We start from the raw sequence: 11950 nt of genomic DNA on the forward strand, positions 1-11950 counted from the left end.
AACATTGCTCTGCCCCCAAAGGTGTCACTCCGGGTTGCAAGAGATCATTGCCGGGCCCCGAAAGGTTTCGTTCTGCCCGCTGGCTTGCATTGTCCTCCCCCTGACTTGCAAGAGATTAAAAACCATCAAGAATGTCGCTTTGCCCTGGGTTTGACAGAGGATGATGCTCCACGCTGAGGTAATCGGTTTGCATGAGGCTCCACCTCGGAGGGGATTAAAAAAACACCATCATCGCTCCATCTCCAAAGGTGGTGCGCCACCCCTGGCCTTACCTCTGGCTTGCATGCTCTGCCCCCTGGCTTCCAAGATTAAAAAAACATCAAGAGCATGGCTCTGCCCACCGGGCTCGGCTGATGTATTCACTCCACCCCCAAAGGTGTTGCATCCCCCCAGCTTGAAAGAGATTCAAGAACTTTGCTTTACCCCCAAAAGGTGTTGCTTAGGCATTCAAGAGATTAAGAAATCATGACAAACATTGCCCCGCCCCCCAAGTTTGGCAGAGGTCGACTCCACCCTCCATGCACAGCTGAAGTACTCGCTCCGCCTCCTGGTTTGCAAGAGATTCTAAAACCATAAAGAACATCGCTCTGCTCCCAAAGACGTCCCACCCCAGCTTGCAAGATTCAAGAACCATCAATGCTGAGGTAATCGCTCTGACCCCCCAACCCCACGGGTTTGCAAAAAATTTAAAAACCACGAAGGACATCGTTCGACCTCCCTGGCTTGCTAGAGATTAAAAAACAATAAAGAATGTCGCCCACCCCGGGGTTGGCTGAGGTCATCACTCCACCCCACGAAGGCCTTGCTCGGTCCCCCAGCTTGCAAAAGATTCAAAACCCAATAAGAAGGTCGCTCTGCCCTGGGCTCAGCAGAGGACAATGTTCCACCCAAAGTGTCGCTCCGCCCACCGGCTTGTACAAAGTTGCCCTAATTAAATTTTTCTGCTCACATTTTTCAGTGTGTACAGTTTTCTCTGGAAGTACTGGAACTGTAGAATCAAACTGGTCTTGGTATATTCTATAGAAATTTGGGATTCAGATCAAAAGATAAATATGAGATGAATTTCAGCTTATATATCTCGAACTGTAAAAAAAAAATAAAAATCACTAAATTTATACATTTCTAGATAAGCATATTTTGAAACAGATCGTCTTGAAGTAAATTGAAATCAGTTGTATTTCTCTTGCTTGGAATAACTGAGAAGGGGGTGGGGGTATTCATTCACTGCTACCATAATGAATTTAACTTCTTTAACTTCACCCTGCTTGACTGATGATCTTGTATGTTTTGGATTGTGAGCAGATCCAATTCTTACTCTACTTTAGCCTTTACATTACTTTTCCATTACTTTGGTAGAGGTTACTCTTGGTAATTTTCTCCAATTAATGTTCCCTTTTCCCACCGTTAAAATGATTTCTCTTTCTTAGAGAGCTCTCTGATCTTCATATTGATTTATCCTTTTTAACAAATGAAAAACCTAAAAGTAAAAACCACACCAATGTCTGTTAAATAAGTATTATCTAATCAAAGAAAACAATAATCCATGTTTTGTCCAAATATTGCTGTTTTATTTTGGTGCATTTTCCTCTATCATTTATTCCACAAAAGTCCCACTAGGGTTGTTGTTTTGGACTTGATGTTCAGACAGTCTTTGGGTTTGTCTGGGGTTTTACTGCCACCATTAGGCCCAGTTGCAGCACAAGCTTGGCAAAGGATAGAAGAACAGAATGTTCTGTATTTGTATCTATTTCTGCAGCAGCCTAACTGATATTCTGCCCACCTTTTTATCTGACATAAAAAAAAAAAAAGATTAAAACACGTATTAAAGAGACTGCAATGCCAGGAAAATGAACAGAAAACACAAAAGCACAGAAAATCTCAACAAAACCATTCTAAGCAAAAATGCATAAATGTATTCCTGAGGTTGTTTATGGAGTAATATATGCCATAATAGGAGGACATTTTTCAAGTCACATTAAAGAGAAAATTAGTGTTTGCTATTCTCCTGTAATGGCTATAACTTTGACTGAGATAGAAGAAATTGCACAATATGACATAACCTGTTATCAAGTTACAGATCTTGTTTATTCATTTATTAACAATTAGTAATATTTATTTATTTTCACTGTCAGCTACTGAGCAAATTCCACGTGTCCTGACAATAAGTCTTGTATCTAAACACAGCATATGTGAACACTAATCCATTTGCTGTCACATTCCTACAATTGTCATGGATTTCCTGGAAGGATTGCATGTTGTTGGTGGACTCCAGACTTTACTTGAGGACAGACACTCTAGAACATCTGTATCATGCATTCTCTGGACTTGCCTACACCCACCCACTTAACTGCAAAGACACAGAAACATCAGTTAAAATCAGCCAAGGTAATGAATGTACTTTCTGAACATGTTCCTAACATGTTTTATTCAAAGCCATTTGACTTACTAGGTACATCGATGTGATTCTCCACAAAGCGGATGTAGTTTTGGGCTTTGGAGGGCAGATCATTCCATTTCCTGGCTGCTGAGGTATCTGTCTTCCAGCCAGGCAAGGTCTCATACTCCACTTCAACCTTCTGTAGTACCTCCATATTAGCTAATAGTCCAAAAACAATGGAATTAAATAAAGTGAGTAGACCAGCTAATCACATGAAAAAGTACACTGCATTATTACACATTGCTCTTGTTGACATCAACTCTGTGAAACTTAAATAATACTTAAATATTTCATGTCATATGTACAGTGCATTTGTTAAAATATTCAGACCCTATATTCACCCCATAATGACAAAGTGAAAACAGAATTCACAAAATGTCTAAAAACTACAAACACAAATTTGTAAGGTCCTGTCAAATAGACACAAACATGAACATGATGAATAGGACATGTGGCTTTGCGTGATTACACGACATACAGCTGTTATCACTTAGGGTGCACTCACTTTTATTGGCAGCTATTTTGACAGTAATGGCTGTTTGTTGAGGACAGTAAATCTATACTACTATAAATGCTGCACATGTACTACTCTAAAATATATCCACATTTCTTTTTTCTATACTATTTCCCTTTGAGAAGAAATACTAAAATGGTTGCTGAAATGTAAGGGGTGTACTCACTTTTACTGTATATCTTTTGTAATCAGTGTTTGTGGTCACATTCGCATCACTTGACTTCTCATTTTCACTTTGTTTCATCGTTCTTTTACTTAATAGATCTTATTACAATATTATATTTAATTGTTTAATTGCCACTCAAGAGGTATAAAGTTACAGTCTGACAACAATTATAATATCATTCAAATGCCTCTGTTCACCACATTTAGTCTTAACTACAATGCACTGAGAGTGGACACTCTAGCATATCTAAGACTGGGAGTGCTCCAATATAGTTTCCACAATTGGCCAGGGTGATAAATGCTAAATGCTAATGCTAAATAACAGCAGATAGAATAATTTTTGGCTGCTGTATTCTGGCTGGATCTGCTGTGGTGACCCCTAATGGGAGAAGCCGAAAGAAGAAGAAGACTATGTCGAGTATCTACAAGGTGCATTTGCAGTCAAGTCAAGAAATTTGGACATTTAATAATTTTGTCTCTGTATAAGCACAAAGTACATTTGAAATAAAGCAATTAAAATGTTATTGATGCTCAGCTTTTATTCATTGTGTTTAACAATTTCACATATTGCCTCCATTATCAAAAGTAATTGGACAAAAATTAAGTGCCTAAAATCAAAGGTAACTGAATAAGCTAACACTAACTTGTTAACTATTTTAACTTTTCTAACAAATTTAAATTTTTTGATGCAAATCATTTACAGTCATACCCAGTTCTATTGGCAGCCATACATTCCCATACAATTACACTGCCACCTTGAATGACAGGCAGTGGTGGATGAAGTACACGGTAAAATATTACTCCAGTAAAAGTACAAAAGTATTTGTCTTTAAATGTATTTAAGTATCCAAAGTACAATGATTTATTATGGCTATCTTCTTCTTCTTCTTCGGCTTCTCTCATTAGGGGTCGCCACAGCGGATCATCCTTCTCTATACCCCCCTGTCCTCTACATCTGCCTCTTTCACACCAACTACCTGCATGCTGGTTCGTGATCCGCATATTTGATTTGGCACATGTTTTACGTTATGTCTATTAAAATAATTATATTAATGAGCCAAACACTGATTAATATCTATTATAATGATCATGAGCCCAAAACCTTCTTTTCAACTACTTCAAAAAAATTACTTTAAAAAAATGTTCTGCTTGCTGTTGAACTGATGCTGAACTGTATGTAGGTGATAAGTAGATACCACCAAGAGGCAATCAAAACAAGTTCTAAACATAGTGTGCGCTCTACACCGATTGGTTACTTGCTGTGTAGTTGGCAGTTAAGTTTTTTCCACGCATTTACAAAAAGAATGAGTGCTTTTGCAAAATGTAGTTGAGTAAAAAGATACTGGACTTTGAAATGTAGTAAAATTAAGTTAAAGTGCGAATTACATGTATGTAACGAATTACATTATTGTCCACCACTGATGACAGGCAATCTGAAGTGCTTTGGATCATGAGCCCTTTGTTTCCTTCTTCATACTCTTCCCTTAAATTTATGATAATGAGCAGGGTTTTGTAATGTTTTCCAACAGCCTACTGTGGAATTCTCGCTCTAAAGTGATACCTGTAGTTTGCATTTAATTGAATCTGTCTTGGTAAAATGATTGGCTATATGTTGTGAAGGGTTTTTTTTCTTGACCAAAAAAACAATTCTGTAATTATCCACTTTATTTGTTGTCCAAGGTCTTTCAAACATTTTGGTGAGTTTCCAATGCATTCCTTCTTTTTGAAAATTTGTTGATTGTTGAAATTCTAAATTGTTGATTTGGCCACTGCAAAAGTTTCTTCTATCAGGTATCACGTTTTCAGACTAACCCTAACGAGGTACTCCTCGTCATGTAATTCATGTAATAATATCATGTAAACAACTGCGAGTCCAAATGAACGCTGCTTATCAGGGATTGACATATTCATGGTCCTCGGCATTCAGTCTACAGTTTGAATCTGTCTGGCAATATTGGGTTGGCATTTTCCATAATGTGGAAAAGTCCTAAGCTTGTGTAATGTATTTTACTAGACGTAAATAAATCTCTGTATGTACAGACTGATTCATCTTTTCCACAGTCCCAACAAGTCCCACTTGTTGTCGCTCCAAACACACCCAGAGTGTCCTACTGTCACCACTGCACTTCATCTAAGGGAGTCGATGTTTCAGAAAGTCATTCCAAATCCTGGTTTCATCAGATCATAAAATCTTATTTCTTATTGTATTCTACTGAAGAGTGGCTTCCTTCTGCCCCCTTTAATAAAAAGGCTTGCTTAATGTAGTGCTGCACAGATTTTGGCAGGTTCTCCTATGTCCACACAGGACCCCTGGAGTGACCTTTAGATTCAAGTCACGATCACGACCATGTCCCCGCTGCTCAGTATGTCTGGGTGAGTAGCACTAAGTCTAGCTGGCTCTTGTTTTATTAATAAATGATGGAAGCAACAATCTTCTGTACAGCCATTAAAGCTTTTTTTGGTTCTCTTTTACTGAACATTTAGTGGGGCTTTATATATACAGAGGTGTATTTTTCTGATTCATCCACTGACTTACATGTCAATTTTCAAGTTGAATTTTGAAGCTTATAAAATTTTAGACTTAATAGAATGCCTTTGTATTGTAAAAATAAACCACCTACATCTACACATTCATCTCTAATGTAATTAGATGATGCTTATGCTTTCATATTTTACCTGGGAAATGGGGAATTCTTTTGCCATTGAGTTTGTAGGCGACACCCACTTTAATCTCATCCAGCACATCAAGAATATCCAGTTTTGTCAAAGCAATTCTGAAAAAAATCAATAAATTAGCAATCCTTCTTGCTCACAATATACATTTTGCACAAGCATCACTAAAGTATTGCGTGGCTCTGGATAGGGGCGTCTGCTAAATGCCTTAAATGTAAATGTAAATGTATTGCTGCATGATAGCAGAATTACAAATGTCATATACAAATACGTAGTAAACGACTCACGCAGTAAAGCCGTTGATCATGTGCGCATATCTAAGGATGACCAGGTCCAACCACCCACAACGTCTCTTCCTGCCCGTTGTAACACCAACCTCATGACCTCGTGTCTGTAACAGCTCCCCTACAGCCTAAATGAGAAAAGCATTTAACAAATTACTAAAATTTCTCTAAATTGCTTGTTTTACTAACACTGTTATTTACTTTAAATAAGACACATCATATACCTAAGGTGTTCCATTTATGACTTCCTGAAATAGTAAAACATCCTGCCCTTGCCAATGAACATGGTATTCACACTTGTGCAAAGGTAATGATGTTGTAATTTGTCCACATACATGAAATACTTTTCTCATGTTATTGCCAGTTCAGAAAAGGGTTATGTAATTGCAAGCAAGTCCTGAAACATGTACATTTCTTTTAAAGCAATTATCTAACACCACCAACAACCACAACATTCCTGCAACTTAAATAGTTAGTAAATATATAAAGATATTCTATTTTATTTCATTCATTTTATTTATAGAAAGCACTCTCAGCAAATAGACTGCCGTCACATTCTGAAACTAAACCCCTGGCACAATCTCAGGACCTAAAGTGATCTCCTTTTCATGTGATGTATATTAGGGCACTGAACCAGTTGGTGTACTTGGATAATCCTTTCAGTCAATGATGAATGAAAGTCACAAAAATAGCAGCATGTATGGAGGTTGTTAAATTGCAGTGTCTTCAGAAGCGTAACGTTTCATACAAACGGGTGCTTTTTGAAATCTTAGTTATTATTCTGTGGGGTTTCTGAGTTAGAGGAATATAACCAAAACGTTTTATTGTACTTTGATAAAGTTGGAAACACATGCAAATGTATTAAACCTGGCACTAATGTCAGAAATGTAAGTACCAATTAGCTTCACTAACAGCTTAAGAAAAGTTTCTGTTTCTCCTAAAACTACAGCAAACTACTTTGTTCAGTGTTTACTTATATTTAGAGTATACAGTATGACAGCAACTGTCTGCATCCCATCCTCTCTATGTCTTCCATATTAAAATTTTACTATATCTTATAAAGAAGGGATTCTTGTAAGTCTGTTAAGACCAGTTCAGTGTTACCCATGATACCCATGAGATGCAGACATGAGGACTTACATTGAGTTGTTCTGTTGGAAAGGCCCCAATGCCCACTCTAGTGGTGTAGGCTTTTGCTACCCCATACACATCTCCAATGTTTGCTGGTGGAATGCCAAGTCCGGTGCACACACCACCAACGGTGCAGTTGGATGATGTCACGAATGGATAGGTTCCTAGTCAAAACACAGGGAGTCCCTTTATTAGTGTTATGTGAGATTGAATAGGTGATATACATGCAAAACTCTAAATATCAGGAATGTCATACCAAAGTCAATGTCTAGCAGGGCTGCATTTGCCCCCTCCACAAGAATATTCTTCAGGGGTCCATGAATAGCATCATACATAAAATACACTCCGTCCCTCACCAGGGGTCTTATTCTCTCTGCATAATCCTGTAAATGTTCAAAATGAGGTTTAGGTTGCACATACATTGTATTCATGTTTGTATACCGCAAATCTAGAGTCTTCCCAATCAGACTTGCCTTTAGCCTTTTTAGTTCACTTTCAGCATCCACTTTAAGAGCTGGATACATGGACTGGTACTGCTGTGCCAGTTGTCTGAACCTTAAAGGTAAAATGCAGAATCAGTATGAGTTTAGATTCTAAGCAGAACCTTGGAAACACTATGTGCTTAAATGAAAGAAAATTACTTGGTAGAAAACTCTTTAAAATCTGTTAGCAGGTCACAAATTCGAAGTCCAGTTCGCGAAGCCTTGCATGCGTATGTTGGTCCAATGCCTTTCTTGGTTGTTCCTATGCTGTTATAAAAGATCAAAAAGTTCGGAAAAAATCCCTTCATTCATTTAGCAGTTTTTGTCCTGTTCCTGATTCCTAATTCAGCAGTTGCCTTACTTCTTGCCTTCCTGTGCTTGTCTCTGCACTTCTTGCATTCCATCCACAGCCTGATGGAAATCAAAAACTGAGGGAGTACAGAGCTTTGCATTAATGATGCATTAATGATGCATTAGCATCATTTATCATAATCATTTTATTTTAACACACCTTTTTGTCTATTCCATGGAAGTGTGCAACACATATATTATGTCAATTTGTCACTTGTGTTAAGAAAAGTATAGGAACTGACCCAACATACAAATATTATACCTATATGAGCTCTATCAGAGATGATGAGTCTTTTCTCCCATCCTTTCAAGCCTAGCAATGGAATGAGATTAAACAAAAAAAAAAATCAGTAAAATCTCAGGATGAAGCTGACACCACACTACATCTGACAGTGATTTTACACAGCATATTTACCAAATTAACAGGAATCTGCAATAAGAATCGAATTGAATCAAATCAACACAATTTGTCTTCGCTTTCATGCAGAACGTAGCCAAGGTCATACACACCTATTCCTATTCCATCTCTCTGTTTTGCCCGAAAACCAATATTTCCCGGTACCCATCTCACTTGGAAATATTCATCACTACTAAGTATACTAGTGCTAGTTTACCTTTCTTCTCATTTTTGTCCATCTCTTCAAAAAGGCCCGGAAGGTGAATGACCACACCGTTACCTGTGAGCGGAGAGAGGAATGAGTATAGATCAGAAGCAGACAGGCCTTCGTAAGGCACTTCATACGCGTATTTTATCTTTTATTTCTTCACATGCACCTTGTTCCCCAACAAAAAAAAAACTTTCCAAGATCATTCTCTACTGAGATTAGCAAGAAACAATGGCTTCCTGATTAGATAATCAATCATGCTGAACCCCTGAACCCCAAACTCATTATCAATAAATAAGTTTAAACTAAATAAAACCAAGTCAACTCCAGTTTATTTCTATAGCGCTTTTCACAACAGACATTGTCTCAACGAAGCTTTACAGAATTTAAGAGTTAAGGTAAACGGTGTGTATTTATCCCTGATCAGCAGCCATGGCGACTGTGGCAAGGAAAGACTCCCTTAGATGTTATGAGGAAGAAACTTTGAGATACTTTAAATATCAAGTAAGATTATGACTAATGTCCTTTCTACAGTCTTATACAGTTATTTGAGATTATCCAATGTTCTAGAATTTTTTTTAAAACAGTTTTAAAACATTTCGAATGGAGGCCACTCTGTGCAGATCTGTGGACACTCTCTCTCTCATCAATGCCTTGGGTGGTTCCATGAAATTCCAGAGTAAGAACGGGAGCTTTGAGGATGGATTTGGACTGTAGGTAATGTCAACAGTCTAAACAGTTACTACACTGACTCAGGACTACAGTTTGTATCTGATCACCATCACTGTACCCCGCAACATTGTTTATCTGTAATAAATGGACATTCGGTGCTACCCAGATGAGGATGGGTTCCCTCTTGAGTCTGGTTCCTTTCAAGGTTTCTTCCTTATACCATCTCTGGGAGTTTTTCCTTGACACAGTCACCACCAGCTCGCTCATCAGGGACAAACTTACACTTATAAAGAACATCTTATTCATTTTTATCACAACATTATTTGTGTAAAGCTGCTTTGAGACAATGTTCATTGTTAAAAGTGCTATACAAATAAAAATGAATTGAACTGAATTTACATTTTGCCACATTTTGTACTGTAGTATAATGAAATGAAAACAACTTTGTCAAGTGCTTTTAAAACCAAATTGATCCTCTTCAGAGAGGCAACCCCCTGCTTTATATCAAGCTGTATCCTGACACCCTCTGGCATGAATCATCTTATTATAATAGCACACTCAGTGTTATTCCTTACATAATGTTCAGAAACAAGTTTTCCACACTGAGAAATATTATACAACAGCTGGTGAGATACCATGCACACGTCTCAGCTACTCACCAATGAGTGATATACATTTGGTGTTGATGATACCACTAGGAAGGAGATGAAAGTCATACTCTGTCCCTTCGACCACTACTGTGTGGCCTGCGTTATTTCCTCCCTGAAAGACGACATAAACATGATTTTTACATCCATAAACTATCCATAATACCCTGGCTACCCAAAACCCCAATCCTTTAGCTTATTTCTACCTGAAAAAGTTCTATTGACCCTTATTTGCACTTTGCCCTTTTCTCAGACCTGACACCGATCCAATCAGAAAGGATAGAATCCAAACCACTCACTCCCCCACCAACCAGAGCTTACAATGTGGGGCCTATTTTTTTAACTGCTTTGGCCAAGCAGCTCACTCCAGTCTCTGAGCTAAGTCTGACTTGGCCTTCTCACATGTCAAAGCAAGCCTGCAAATGTAAACCACACTCACTTGTCGGAGGTTGTACCAAAGCCTGTGACTGGCATTTAATGAGTTTATGGGCATCACTGTTACACCTTTCCAGACTGGAGTTTCTGTTGGACACAGTGTAAATCCTGGCATAAAGACTTCAGCTGCATTTGTGTTGGTCTTCCTTGTTGTGAAACCATCTGAAATAATCTCAGGACTTAATAATAAATGAATGCCAACACAATGTTCTGTGAGGCAATATGGGGTGAAAAAATAAACTGTTATATAATCGTTTCATAACAGAAAAATAAAAAGTCAACTATTACTGTAAAAGAGTTTAATATTCTATTTTATTTGTATATCACTTTTAACAAATGACCAAATCAGTTTACAGAAATGAATATAAATTGTAAATTTATATAATGTGGATATTTTAACTTGACCCCTGGGGGACTTCATTTTGAGAATCACAGCATCATGTAGCCACTGACAAAAAGTCATTTCCAACTATTCCTACTACAAATCTTCTCAGAACACTGACTAATTCATCAGAATTTTAATTAAAAATTTTCAATAAAAAGTGTACACAAGTTTAAATACACATGAACTCACCTGACATCTGCAGACGATGTCAGACTCTGTAGCCAACAAGTCCACCACTTTTCCCTTGCCTTCGTCTCCCCATTGCGCTCCGAGCACCACGGTCACTTTGTTGCCCGACTCTACCCGGGGTCGTTTTGACACTCCGGAGGCGTTTATGGGCTTGCAGTGGTCGTTCCCTGAGCGACTCGACGACATTCTTACTGGCCAAAGCACCAACAAGTGACTAAGAGCGCAGAGTATCACTGCACTGAGCGGAATAAGGTGCGCGCATGCGCAGTGACCTTATGGCGAGTCAGCGCGTTGAGTCGCACAAACTCAAACACACGCGCACTCGTTTATACTGCTTTATAACTGGGTTATAGCCAGTGCTCGAATTGGGGGTGGGGGCGCTAGGGGGACCCGGGACCACTCATTAGGCATTAGGGACCCCTCATAACAAATAAAAAATAGACTTAGGGGGTCCCCAAGATTATTTTAGTAAAAAATATATGAACTACGCAACTGGCCCCCCATAAGACTTAACTCAATTCGCGCACTGACTATAGAACATCTTATTAATTTTTATCACCATGTTATCTGTGTAAAGCTGCTTTGAGACAATGTTCATTGTTAAAAGTGCCATACAAATAAAGATGAATTGAACTATAGGCATCACTGTTGCAAAGCTCTGGTTCTTTTCCTTTGTGTGAAACAATATGAAATGTCTAAGGACTTTAAATTGTTAACTTCAAAATAACATGAGACACTCTGGTGTGACAAAATCCCCTTTAAAAAATATGCTCAAAACGTGGTAATGTATACAGACTACACTGCTCAAATACAACCGTCACACCAGAGTGACTGTTTTGTTTGGAGGCAGTAACAATTAGTAAGACTGAAAGTTCTATCGCTCAATCGAAAATAACAATATTAATAATAAATAAAAATAAATTGTAACACAGTGACAAATATATGGAAGTATTAACAATATTAAGAACTATTCGAGCAAG

The 11950-nt window shown here is 38.1% G+C and overlaps 1 protein-coding gene across 1 annotated transcript; it reads right to left on the reverse strand.

Moving 5' to 3' along the window:
- Nucleotides 1-1546: 1546 nt before the first annotated feature.
- adss1 (adenylosuccinate synthase 1) lies at nt 1547-11249 on the reverse strand. Its single transcript, XM_046856252.1, has 13 exons — nt 10971-11249; nt 9974-10076; nt 8652-8714; nt 8300-8350; nt 8048-8114; nt 7846-7953; nt 7678-7759; nt 7461-7587; nt 7214-7368; nt 6077-6201; nt 5793-5890; nt 2447-2596; nt 1547-2347 (listed from the first exon to the last, which is right to left on the reverse strand). Exons 1-13 carry the CDS (start codon nt 11154-11156, stop codon nt 2295-2297), a joined length of 1368 nt encoding a protein of 455 aa, XP_046712208.1. The 5' UTR covers nt 11157-11249; the 3' UTR covers nt 1547-2294.
- Nucleotides 11250-11950: the final 701 nt, after the last annotated feature.

This window comes from Silurus meridionalis, chromosome 8, assembly GCF_014805685.1.
Source record: "Silurus meridionalis isolate SWU-2019-XX chromosome 8, ASM1480568v1, whole genome shotgun sequence".
NCBI classification, from domain to species: Eukaryota; Metazoa; Chordata; class Actinopteri; order Siluriformes; family Siluridae; genus Silurus; species Silurus meridionalis.